The following is a 13,646-nucleotide window of genomic DNA, read 5'->3' as shown; positions in this document are numbered from 1 at the left end:
CTATTACAACTACAAAGAGGATACTGAGATTCCGATCAGAAAGTAATTAATTTGCTGATACCTTAGAAACAAAAATTGATCAATTCAGCATGAGAGAGAGAGAGATTTTTTATTTCCTCCAGAAGTTAATCCGAAGATTATACATAATTAATCAAACGTATTCACACAAACTCATATTACCTGTACATATATACAATAAAAGACAGTAGCACCAGTGTCATGCCATTCACACAGTACAAAAGGTTAGATCAGATGACATAATCAAGGTAAGGCTTTAGTGTAAGTACATAAGCAGAAATATCAATATAACAGATTCCCATGTAACTATATCAATACATTGTGAGAAGTGAGTATCAGCACCAAAGAAAAATGACAACATATCTTCTTCATCTTGTAATTCCAACTGGACATAGGTTTCAACATCAAGCAGATCAATAAAGGTTGAAAACAGTTCATTTCTTTCCTGCAGTAGAGCTTCACGCTTCAGTTTTGTTACGTGATGAAACTCTAACACAAAATGTTAAACTAGACCTCTGTTCTGGGTACTGATATGCTAGTTGCCATAATATATTGTGAGTAAGCTTTGTGTGTATTAGCATGAAGCGTGAAAGACCTGTATTGACAGAAACTTTTCTGCGCCACATAGTTTCTTCATATTCATGAATGGTTTTATTAACCAGTTGCTTCCAGTTTCTCTTTGTAGGAAATACACCACAGCTTATATATGTACAAAGGTTGTTTCGTAGGTTATACTTGTTAAGAACTGATAATAAATCTCCACATATAGATTTAGGATTAGTTGGATTTGCAATGTATGCGCAAAAAAGATGTTTAACAAGACTGTTACAGGTTAAGTTACATAAGCGGCCAAGCAGCTGAAGTTTACAGTTATCGATATAGCCGATCATTGTCCACAGCCCAAGATTAGCAATAGTGGATTCTGATGGAGATCTTTTATCAAGTCCTTGTATAGTTCGCGCGAAATAGCGTTGAGTATTTTCAATGACATTAATGTTTTGACCCTTAATATCAAAGAGCAGTTCGCAGCCGTAAAAACTTGTTTTTAATATCATTCTTAACCAGATTTTTACACTGGTAGCTGGATGTAGCTCAGAACTGTTGAGTCCCACAGATTTTAACGAATTAATACTTTGTCTTGCTTTTTGGCAACATTTTTCAATACTTGATTTACATGACAGGTTATGCGTTAGTAGTATGCCACCATACATGACAGAGTCAGATGTTGTTATTTTTATATCACCAAGTTTGCAATTAATATCTAACCCCTTTTGTTTTGTCTTATCCAATTCCATAAATCCGTTTGGGCACAGAACAACTTGGTATTCGTTTAACATATCTTGTGAACTGAAACAGCCCCATCGTTTAACATATCTTGTGAACTGAAACAGCCCCATCGTTTAACATATCTTGCGAGCTGAAATAGCCTCATCGTTTAACATATCTTGTGAACTGAAACAGCCCCATCGTTTAACATATCTTGTGAACAGAAACAGCCTCATCGTTTAACATATCTTGCGAACTGAAACAGCCCCATCGTTTAACTTATCTTGTGAACTGAAACAGCCCTATCGTTTAACATATCTTGCGAACTGAAACAGCCACATCGTTTAACTTATCTTGTGAACTGAAACAGCCCCATCGTTTAACTTATCTTGTGAACTGAAACAGCCCCATCGTTTAACATATCTTGTGAACAGAAACAGCCTCATTGTTTAACATATCTTGCGAACTGAAACAGCCCCATTATTTAACTTATCTCGTGAAGTGAAACAGCCCCATCGTTTAACATATCTTGCGAACTGAAATAGCCCCATCGTTTAACAAATCTTGTGAACTGAAACAGCCCCACCGTTTAACATATCTCGTGAAAAGAAACAGACCCATCGTTTAACATATCTTATGAACTGAAACAGCCCCATCGTTTAACATATCTTATGAACTGAAACAGACCCATCGTTTAACATATCTTGTGAACTGAAACAGCCCCATCGTTTAACATATCCTGTGAACAGAAACAGCCCCATCGTGGCCTTGGAGATACTCATGAAACCGCCTGACTTTCACTTGCTTCCACTTGCCCTGAGATTCCAGTGTTCGCATGTGTCCTCTGAAATCCTCAGTTTCAATGTGACCGTCAGTAAACGTTGTGTAAAAGCTGGTATTGACAACGTATCCGCCTGTTTGAAACGAGAATCACATTTATTTGAACTGAACCTATCGATACAATAAATATATATGATGAAAAAAAGGTATGTGCGCAAGACAATTACCAAATTGTATTCAGTCATGTTCATTTAGATGTGATGAAAATCGATACGTATTAAAGTTCAGATTACGTTATGGGGATAGGTTGAACATTTAAAGTATTCAGGTGAATCGGGGCATGTGGGCGTTATAATTTATCAATGTTGGAGGAAAGGTCGTATATGACCCACCTTCGTACATGTTTAACAATTTGGTGAGCACGGCGTAGCGACGCAACTGTGCTAAGCGAACTGCCCCACCTTAGATGACTGGCCACCTATGCCACCCATCAACTGTTTCAGATGATCATACCGAAAGTTATAATCATAACATTCTATATATTGTATTCCTAATTGTTCCTATGATCTTAATCGTGGCGATTTACGAAAAGCTAGCTATTGTATTATATACCCCGTTTCAGGTTACAACAACGCACAGCAAGTCATAATACATCAGATGGTGATTTTCCTGATAACATTACTTATATACTTGGATTTTGACCAAGTATGGCTTGTGATAAGACAATTTGGCCAATAGCGAACTAATATGGTCAATATGAAGTAACGCTGCTTCAACATTGATTTGAAGATGATAATTCAAACTAATTTAGAATACTGATAACAGAAGAGAGACATACTATATGAATGGCAAGTGACATATATTTTGTATTCAAGGGTTGAAACCATCTTTTTCGAATTGGTATTTAATAAAATATTTTCAGCTTACAGTGTCTCATTCCGTTCGAAACGTTAATAATCGTTGTCAAAAATGCCGAAGCCATGCACACACCTTTTTTAACAATCCTAATGAGTGTCTCAAAGGCTTGGATGGGTAGTCTTCTCATAATGTCAGTACTAAGTCCACATATGATAACTGCATCATATGTATCTACAACACACAAACACATGAATGAAAGGGCAAGTCATAGTTAAATATAATTAGTTAATGATCCACTCTGTAATTATATTACATTTTAAGTTTGGGTGAGAATTACATGAAGATTTATGCACTAGGAAAGAACAGAAAACATTGCATAGGTTTCAAAATGAATAGTGCACTCACGTATGTAACATTCAAAGTAATTATATAAGATTTAATATGTTTTTTAACATCGCATCCCACTGACAATTAATGCAAACTCAAAGCAAACGGGACGTCGCATCATTCGTTGAATACACAGTCATGTTCTGGTACCGTGAACATTATTTCTGTTTCTTTGGTTCAGATGAACTATTCAATATTTTACCGTCATTGATATCAAGAGCGTTTTCCCCTAACACGCCAATGATGTAGCGGCCATAGAGTTTCTTCTTTTTGGCTTCTGATAACATTCCCTCTGATGCATCAAGCGCAGCTAGTTCCAGGAAATTGTATTTTTTGAGCTGATAAATTGAATACATGTTATTAATTTCAAAACATTAAACACTATATATCATATAATGAATTAATAGTAATAATAATAATGATAATAATAATGGGAGGGCGTGGTCAAGCATGTCAAGACTCATGATGAAAACAGGGCATTCCAAAGTTTTCTAAAACGAGCCAAGGATGTCGGACATAATCTGAATGTCAGTGTTGATGGTTCTGTACTGCTGGACGGTAGAGAAATGAGTGTCAGCCCAGTCGGCCCAGACTCAGTTTTTCAACGAGAGGCTTTCTGAAGGACCACTGCATCGAGTTTATGTGCAAGATAAGCAACCCCGCAGAGTCCTTCGCTTGGATGAAGTCGGCCGGCCTGAAAAGTGAAACAGGTATTTGGTTGCCGCTCAGGACCAGTCACTTTCCACTCGAAACCGTCAATGTGTGATTTTCCATCAAAATGTAAATATGAAATGTACACTATGTAATGAATTTAATGAGACAGTCCAACACATTGTCAGTGGATGCCCAGCTTTGGCACAAACACAATATCTTAAGCGACATGATGGTTTAGCTCGATCATTTTATTACCATCTTTGCCATGCTTGTGGTTTTGACACAGAGGTCCATCCATTGTACGACCCAGAATATGTAGAGGGAGTCATCGAAAATGATAATACAAAATTCTCAGACGTATCAAATCCAACAAACCTGATCTTGTCATTTTGTCAAATCCAAATCATTTATATCACTGAATTTTCTGTCCCTATTGACACTAATGTGATTAACAAGATTCCAGAAAAACATGGGAAATATGCGGACCTCGCTATCGAAATGTCACGCTTTCATCCCAAGTACCAAGTTGTCCGACTCCCCATTGTTCTCGGTGCCTAAGGTTTGGTACCTCCCAAGCTGTTGACTGACATTGGGAGAGTACTCGGGTTTGCTACCAGTAATACAACCCTTCTGACAATCTGGGTTATGCAGAAGGCTGCAGTGTTGGGAAGTCTTCACATTCTCCGAAAAGTTCTGAGTGTGTTTAATGGGCTGTGTGTAGAAGGGGCAAGGTCCCTGAGCTGATAATGAGCCTAACCAGCCTGACTGCCAGAATCACCCAAACCCTCCTTGCTGCATTTTTTAAATTTTAATCTGTAAATAATAACGACAATAACAACAACAATAATTAAAATACAGTGGAAGCATACAAACGGTTGGTTGATTATATTCAAAATTCTCTGATCTTGTATCTCAGCATTCAGGTATGTAATATCTATTGTGTCACTAGTGCTATAATAAGCTTCCCTTCAAAATGTGTAATACCCATCCTCATTTGTAGTTACATACCTTCCAAACAAAATTATTTTCTCTTCCTTCTAAATATGATGCATGCAAGGGAATAAACAATATCAATTTTAGAAATTCCAGGGTTTTTTCTTCGTGTGGAAAGGCTTTTCGTTAAGGGTTAAGTACATAATATGCCAAAACAACACTACAAAATTGGTTGTGATGCAAAATTATATATTTTGGTAAAGACTGATATACTTTCGATGTTGATATGGTGTTTTCAGGTATCCACAAGTTCTTACTAAATTATCATAATATCAAATACAATTACCTCTGACGCACAGAGGCCTGTGCCAGCCGCAACATCTAACATACAGACATTGTTTCTGTTGCTTGGAAACAGTTGTGCCACTGTTGCAGCTGTTTCCTTAGGACCGTTGTAGTTACAAACGGCCATAGCCTGTCAAATAATTGATTATCATAACTAGGAAACTAATAAATTCATAGCTATACAGCACATCGTAAATATACAACGTCAACGCCAAATAATGATTAAGTCTCGATTATCTGCTGAAACGGATTCCAATGGGCTTAGGCGGCATTATAGTTGTAAAAAGTGTATGAATAATCTCGAAATACGTAGCTAGAATTTCAAATGCAATGGACATTATAGATTTATATTAATGACTGTCGAAGTGAAAGTCGTAAGGCACAAAAACTACGTTGGATATGACAATAAATCGTGTCTAACGCATATTCTGGCTGTAACGAGTGAAGCTTTTCTGAAATGCATATTTATCTTGTCCCCCTGTATTATAGTTATTTAAAGTGGATAGTAAGATTAATAAAATCACTCAGTTTCAAAATTCATACTTTTTCATACTGATGACTTATCTGGGAGTAGCGATCAAAGACCACTTTGGGATCCATTTTCTTGTCAGTAATCTGCTCCAGAATGTCTAGTGCTTCAGCTTTTTCGTCTTCATTGTACTGCGAGGAATATACTGAAGTCATTTCGTCCTGAAAATATGGAATAACCACTGCCCCGAATTCGATAGATTAAATCTGATGACATTTGTAGGAAGGCGATTCTAAGTATTATTACCCACATGGGCTCAAATATGGAGTGTAATAACTTTTTGATATTTGTACAATGTGCAATTAGTGATTCTCGAAGCTAATTGGTCAGTTGAACAAAGATCAATTTTCATTGGACAACAGAACTATTTTTCTCTCATCCCATTCATTCACAAATCCACGCCTTTCCCTTCAGATGTTTTTCGTGCTACAATCTCACTGATTCGAGATTTTTAAGACAAGAAACATAGTTTCATATCAACATGATTTCACATTTTATTTTTTTCATTTATTTCACATAATTTTCGTTCTACAGTAAAAACCAAAACTACGTCTGCCTTTGGAAACAAACATGGCTGGCCATTTGACACCTGTCAAAGAAAATGTCCTCGTTAAAGCGGACGGAGATCTGACTGACATGAAGAGTTATTCGAATAATTCAACCTCTGAACACATTTAATGTCTTTGATGTCAAAACTGCATATGGCCAGATTGTTCCAAGATTCATATTGTGATGTTGCCAGAAACTGTTTCTAGTGTGCCAAGATCATCTCCACCAAGTCCGGGTTTGCAGCTTGCTGTTTGATGAATTTTTCGACCATCCGAATCAAAAAACGCACTTAGTACAGACAGGTTTGCCTTTATGAACGATGATGACATCGATAACTGCCAATAAAAATTAAAACACAATGAAAAAGACTAAACTTGACATGTTGACATGAACTTAGTTCACAAATTTATACAGGTAAGAAAAACACGAAAAAAGACTACTCACACTTACAACGATGGCATCAGAATAAAAACAAATTCATTTTGCGACAACATTTAGACTTTCCGAAAGACATTATAAAGATACACTATTTCGTTGAATTTTGTAACGCTGTGTGAAGAAAAAAGAACGAGACACTTTTTTTATACAGTGTATACGTTTTTGTAACCGCGACGTCACCACAGTACGGCGCTGAGCGGTATGCAGGCTGACTGACATCCGGGCACCGTATGAGAGTTAATGACACAGGAAAGGAACAACTAAACATTATTCTTTACAAATTTATCATTTCTGCATGTACATCAAGCGGTTCAGATTTCGAAATGTCTGCTTTGAAGGAGATCAAGGGAAACATAGTGTTGCCTTAGCGACAATATTACCAACATCTGGTTGCGAAATCGATGCACTCTGCTGAACTCTGAGAGGTTTTGAAATCAAAACAAAATAATGAAAAATACAAGGAAAAGAAAACTTTACCCAGAGAGCTGATCCTGTGTCCGATATTGAACTAAATGAACTCCGTGAATGCGGACAGCTTGTCACCAAGTCTCCAGATACCGTGTTAGTCTATCAACAGGTATTCGACCAATACCAATCACATCAAAATATCAACAAACTCCCGTCATCTGACTTTGTCCACTCTACAAGCGCGTTTGACAAGTCCTCCTAAAATCCCACATGCACATGTTTCCCATCAGTCACACTTGTCTCAAGTCATACACGATGTTCATTGTAACGCCGGTTCTCTTTTCATTCCTGGTTTCGGCTGTCTCATATCTGGGTCAAGTCGGGTCATTCATTCCGACACTGTGACAGCAATCGTACTTTTTAAAGTTTACCTTGTTTTCGTAACTTCATTCACATTAATACATTCATGCGCGGCATTCTCTACCTTAAGAAAATCGTAGTTAACATGCTTATCCAACTCAAACTACCATCCAGCTCAAGATGAATGTTTTATGTAATATCCAACAGACCCACATTTACACACACACACAGAGAGAGAGAGAGAGAGAGAGAGAGAGAGAGAGACAAACACACACACACACGTGCATGCACATCGCTATAAAAGTGCAATAATCGTGGACGCGACGTTATACCTCATTTCTCCACACCTCACTGTGCAATTTGTAATTGCGACCACCATGTTCCAATCGTCTAAGTGATCGAACGAGTGGGAAGTAATTGTAACTTGTGTAAACTGCCGGGCAAAAGTAAGTATACACCCATGTTTGATGGTGGTTAAAAATGAAACAAGCAAGAAATGGTTATCCGATGTAGATATATTTGCTTTGGGTATCTTAGGCGATACTACATGAATCATATCAATGAGTGTCTCACAACAGGTGACGTGCACATGACGTCATAAGGAACACGGGGGTCGCAGTTTCACTGTACACAAGAGTGATATTAGAATGGCAGGCATTTTCTTTTGCCCGGTTGTGTATATTTATATCCTGGGAATATAATTTTAAACAGTTTGAGAATTGGTGTCGTTATTTTCTTTTACTGTTCTAATATATTTGATACTGTACAGCAGTAATGAATAGTTTCCTAGACAGAAAGCATGATCTAAGAAACGGTTTCTGGTAGTTCGTAACACTATTTGGACGACATCAATCTCATTAAAATCAGATCTTAGTTCTCGCTACCGCTAAACAAAGATCTGAGGACATCCCATTACGGGTCACGTCAGACCGACCTTGCGCGAACTTTGACCGACAAAAGGAATGACCAATCAGAAGGCAGCTTACACCACAAATTTAAAATTGGCGACTACGCTTCGAAACATATTTTGACAAATTCTCTATTACAAATTTGAAACCTGAACAAAAAAACATTCTGTACGGATTCAGTCGTTAAACCCGTTACTATCGTTCGGAATACCCCGTGTTAAAGTTTTAGAGATTGCATGATTAGAAATCACATTCCACATGTCACTTTCATAATCTGGTAGGCGACGCAGTGATTGGTCGGATGAAAGGTCGTTCTGACGTGACCCCTAATGGGATGTCCCCAGATCTTTGTTTAACGGTAGCGAGAACTAATCCGTTGTCCTCGCATAAATATTAACATATTTTCGAGATCTGTCTGAATGAATGGCGTGACAACATTCAAGAAGTACATTAATGGTTATCTGATTATTAGAATGATTCCTCCAAAGAAGCAAAATCTTTAAGTTGTTTGATTCTTCGGTAGCATTTTCAATAAATGTTCTTCACGAGAGGTTCCTGAATACATTAATCGAGATTACGCTATCCGCATGGATGACTCAAACAACCAATAAAACAATCAGTCAACTTCCTAAAACAATACAATCAATATAACAAATAAATCAATCAATAAAACAACTCAACCAAACAATTTAATAAAACAACTCAATCAGCTAACTCAATCAATTAACTCAAACAATTTATCAATCAAACAATCAATCGTGCTTTCTAAATGCAAGAAAATGGAACTCGAGTGACGGATGCTTGACTCATTGTAAGTCTTTGTACACCATTGTATCGTTGCTAGTGGTACCAGTTACCAGTTTGCGCAAGACGAAGCATTGACTTAGCAAAGAGTTTAATCAGACGTCTCCTTGAGGGAGACTGGTATCAAACCTGTGATCACACCGGCGATAAGAAATATGGCATTGCGTAATAGGTCTTCAGGAACCCATCCTTGCCATAGAAGGCGACAATGCTTGTCGTAAAAGGCGACTAACGGGATCGGGTGGTCAGGCTCGCTGACTTGGTTAATGAATGTCATCGTATCCCAATTGCGTGGATCGATGCTCATGACATCAATCACAAGATTGTCTGTCCAGACTCGATATTTACAGACCGCAGTTACCCATCCCTGAATTGAGAAGACTTGCGTTACGAAGCTCCTTCAAGCCGTTATCAATATCCGTAAATGTCTGTTATATTATTACCCATCCAAAGCCGTATATTGTGCTTTCTTGACAACAAATGTTATAATTGCGATAACACCTTCTTAGTAAAGTAAAGATGCTCGTACGTTTTTGGGTTGAGTCCCGTCCGGGATTTGAACCTACACTGTGAGTGAGACACCCAATCACCTGCACACAAAGTCAGCGATCTAACCCAGCCACCGATGCTTCAACCAAAAATAAAAGTCAGACAACTGTTACTCCAGATCACGTACTCTGTGTACCCCTCTGACAAGTGAAAAATGGCCGAAAGCTTCGAACACACAATGCCATTAAGAACGTGATCAAATGTAACAAATGTCATATTTGGATAACACTTTCTCAGTAAAGTACAGATTCTCGTACTTTTTTAGGGTTGAGATAATAGACGTTGATAGTTGATTATCAATGGACAAATTAAAGCCAAAACTTATCTTATGAAATATTGGTATTGGACAATGGCCAACGGGAGGCCGGGGTAATTAGCGCCAATTACTTGTTGGCTTCCCTTGTTACGTTTCCTCCTTTGCTATCTTTTTACTTTTGTTGTTCTTACAGGTACATATATATGTTCTTTGTCTCATAGCGTTAATTCACCTGATGAAGGAGTAAGTTTTTACTTCGAAACGTTGTGTTCCTCATAATAAAGACGCTGACATCCATACATTTTCTTCCTTGTGTGTATTACTTCTTAATGCCTTCAAAGCCTCAATCTAGCTTTGTTTTTAAATGTGGAGATATTTGCGTGGAATATAATATGGTCATGTCTATAAACATTTGGGTCTTTGTCTACATGAGTATTTAGACATAAACTTTATAGCTAAGGAAATTGCTAAATCTGCAGGGATGAAGTACACTTTATAGCAAGCTGTGATCTTTATTCACACTTTAGATATTCGTAATGGAGATCTGAAGTTAATCGTAATTTTCCGCAACTCTCACCTCCTGACCAGCTGAACGTCTTAGTGCATTCTGATGCCATTGTAAATTTCCAGGCTGCCCTTCTTTCGGTGATGTTTTGACGGATGAAATCTTTTGCGTTATAATACTCTCTGTTTGCTGATATTAAATATGTACATATTGTAAAATATTTACGATATTTTAAACGTGTAATTCGATGCATGCAATGCAATGTGAACATGAGTGCGGATGCATGAAGGCGTTTTTTTATAGTTATAGTGCGATGGTGTAGGGGAGTGGTAGGAGGGTGTATGTATGTAAGCATGAATACCGATACATGAAGGCGGATTTAGTTATAGTTCGATGGATGTTGGGGAATGGTGGGAGGACTGATTATGTATGTAAGCATGCGCATGTATCCATGATGGCTGACGTAGACATAATGAGATGGTTGTAGGGATAAAGGGCGAAGTTGAATGTGACGAGTGTGCGCGTGCGTGTGTTGTGATACGAGGGTTGGCGAACATGTAGTGAGATGATTGTGTAAGTAAGTTAAGTGGTTGAGGATGTGGCAGGTTTTAGTATTGATACATGCATACTTGGTGTTGGGGGACTGGATGTGCCTGTTCTGATGTCTTTTGTTTCATTCACTTATAGTGTTTTCTTTTACTCAGTGCCGGATACCACGGATCTGGATACCGGAAACTGCATTTATTTTTGTGTGATAGTGTTTTCTTTACTCAATAAATGTTTTACGCAATTGAATGACTGAAAATGTGGTGTCTCAAAGGTCATACTGGCCGGGCATTCTACATATCTACCCGAACTACGTAGCCACTTTTATGCTGTACAATTCTTCTTCTTCACACACACACACACACACACACACACACACACACACACACACACACATTAATAGTTTATTTAATGTATCCTCGAGTGTCTAAAAAACTAGAAATAACTGCCTTTGTTCTGTAAATATCAGCAGGTTTCAGCTTTCGCCTCTTCCTTTGTGGAATAAGGTTTCACATTTGTAAAATGATCTCTGTTATCTGTCTGTACCATCACCTTATCTGCCCTCACCCCCTGCAGTTTCCCCGTCACATATTGCCAAGCAGGTGACCCACAAGGAGGAATACGGCCCTCCCTCAGTCCAGAAGCATACAGTTATACTGTGCCTACCACAATAAGTTGTGAATACGTAGCCTTGCTGTGGCCAAACATTTTGTAACAATTTGGCAAACTTTGATATGTAAACAGCACATATAATTCAGTTTTATGTCATCTTAATATATCAGTTGAATCCCACCTGACATTTGAAGATCCGGGTTAGAATAGGTCTTCAGCAACCCATGCATGCATGCCGTTATAGGCGACTAAGCTTGTCCAAAAACCAAGACAGCTACGCGACAAATCGCAAAGAACAAAGAAGAAGGAACCGATATATATTTCACGATAAAACATTGTTCTATCATGACGTCATTTATGGAGATTAGAACATGCACTCGCAACTTGAGGACGTCGTAAATTTGACGTTATTTGTGAGAGGGAAAAGTCTAGTGAGTTGTTCCCAATAGATGTAGCTGGGGAAGATAGATAAATGCAATTGCCGGAACAATCGCATCCGAAAGTGAGAGCGAAATGACAATCGGAATTGGGAGAAAAGGTACATGTAATCGACGAGAAAATTGTGAGAATATGCGGGAAAGACCAAATTCAACCCCTCCTGTTCATAAAATGGATTTATCTGGTAATGACGCGGTCGGATTCTATTCAGGGGGTCATCATGATTTAAGTACGGGTAAATATTTTTAAAGCGTGTACTTTTTCCTAATTTAACACCTTAAAGAGGCTGTACGTAATGTTGATATCTCATATAAGAAATAAACGAGTCGTGGTCGTTGTTTATCGTACAATAAACAACTCCCACTCGCGGTTTGTTTCTTAATTACATGACCCATATACACTGACATTCTATCACATGTTTATCAGTTGACAAAAACAACATAAGCCATTCCACATCACAAGAAACCCTTGCCAAAAGTAGCGCCAACTGCACGATTCCGACAACACCAGGAGCATGTTTCATTATTCTCCATAAAAAAAATATGACACTTGGTGCTCGCAAAAGGCGAGCTCATCCCGATCAACTAGTGGCACCCGCCACAAACACATGCAAATGCAAGCCAATTGATCAAAGTTACACCTAATGCAATCTATACTAGTTCTGAAGTAAATCGAATTTACCCGCATGAATCGCCTTATGTCATGTATTGCCGATAAACAGAATATGCACTTTCTGACAGTAATGTGTGATAAGTCACGCACCAAACCTTTGCTCTCGATATACATGCTGCTCTTTCTTAAAACACTATTGGGCTAACAAGATACGTATATTAAAGTGCCATGCTTTCCTGATGTGCTATCATTCTAATTTGAAATAATGACATAAATAGTTACCACTCATCCTTCAATATTTGTCAAGGTCGGGTTTATCACAAACATATCTGAATATATACAACAGCTATACCTACTTATCTTTATACTTAAAAGCATTAGGTTTGTCTGTCTTACAGACCCCGAAACAAATATGTCCAATACAGCCCAAAATTTGGCAAAATGAAAAAAGTTTCTTGGCTCCTTTTTATTATATTTTATAACTATTGTTTAACAACTGGTTTTTTTCTGTAAAATATGCTCATTTCTGAGATTAGATATTATTCTAGCATCAAATCTGTGGTACGTTCACTGCATCAGCGTTGACATAAAAACGATATTTACATATATAAATACATACAGAGGAAATGCTTAGCATTTATCTTTTAAGGAAGAATGTGGGACTTGCTTAATACATATGTATGTGGACATATATGTATGGACATTTGGATGAATATAGATATACCTCCTTATAGATAGTGATCGTAGATGATTGTAGAACGTGCATGAAGAAAATGGAATAAGTATGTGAGTAATCGGGTAAATACCACGTTTAGCAATATTCAGCCATATTGCTATATTGGTTTCCAACATACAAGACGGACCATGAAATTATGACTTGAATTTTGACCT

The 13,646-nt window shown here is 37.8% G+C and overlaps 1 protein-coding gene across 1 annotated transcript; it reads right to left on the bottom strand.

Moving 5' to 3' along the window:
- Positions 1-1,729: 1,729 nt before the first annotated feature.
- On the bottom strand, positions 1,730-12,929 carry LOC139453298 (methyltransferase-like protein 27). The gene is made up of 6 exons (XM_071234948.1): positions 12,906-12,929; positions 5,785-5,931; positions 5,243-5,371; positions 3,512-3,647; positions 3,055-3,153; positions 1,730-2,198 (listed from the first exon to the last, which is right to left on the bottom strand). Exons 1-6 carry the CDS (start codon positions 12,927-12,929, stop codon positions 2,014-2,016), a joined length of 720 nt encoding a protein of 239 aa, XP_071091049.1. The 3' UTR covers positions 1,730-2,013.
- Positions 12,930-13,646: the final 717 nt, after the last annotated feature.

Source organism: Haliotis cracherodii, unplaced genomic scaffold (assembly GCF_022045235.1).
Source record: "Haliotis cracherodii isolate W230 unplaced genomic scaffold, xgHalCrac1.p SCAF_10, whole genome shotgun sequence".
Lineage (NCBI taxonomy): Eukaryota > Metazoa > Mollusca > Gastropoda > Lepetellida > Haliotidae > Haliotis > Haliotis cracherodii.
This window is presented reverse-complemented; position numbering and strand designations above follow the sequence as displayed.

What these genes read in the sequence shown, in the direction of transcription:
- LOC139453298 (XM_071234948.1), bottom strand. Translation starts at nt 12,929, where the DNA reads ATGTATATCGAGAGCAAAGGTTTG. An exon ending in ATATCGAGAGCAAAGGTTTG is followed by an intron (nt 5,932 to 12,905) that starts GTGCGTGACTTA and finishes CCATATTTTCAG; the next exon opens with GACGAAATGACTTCAGTATA. An exon ending in CGCTCTTGATATCAATGACG is followed by an intron (nt 3,154 to 3,511) that starts GTAAAATATTGA and finishes TGTGTGTTGTAG; the next exon opens with ATACATATGATGCAGTTATC.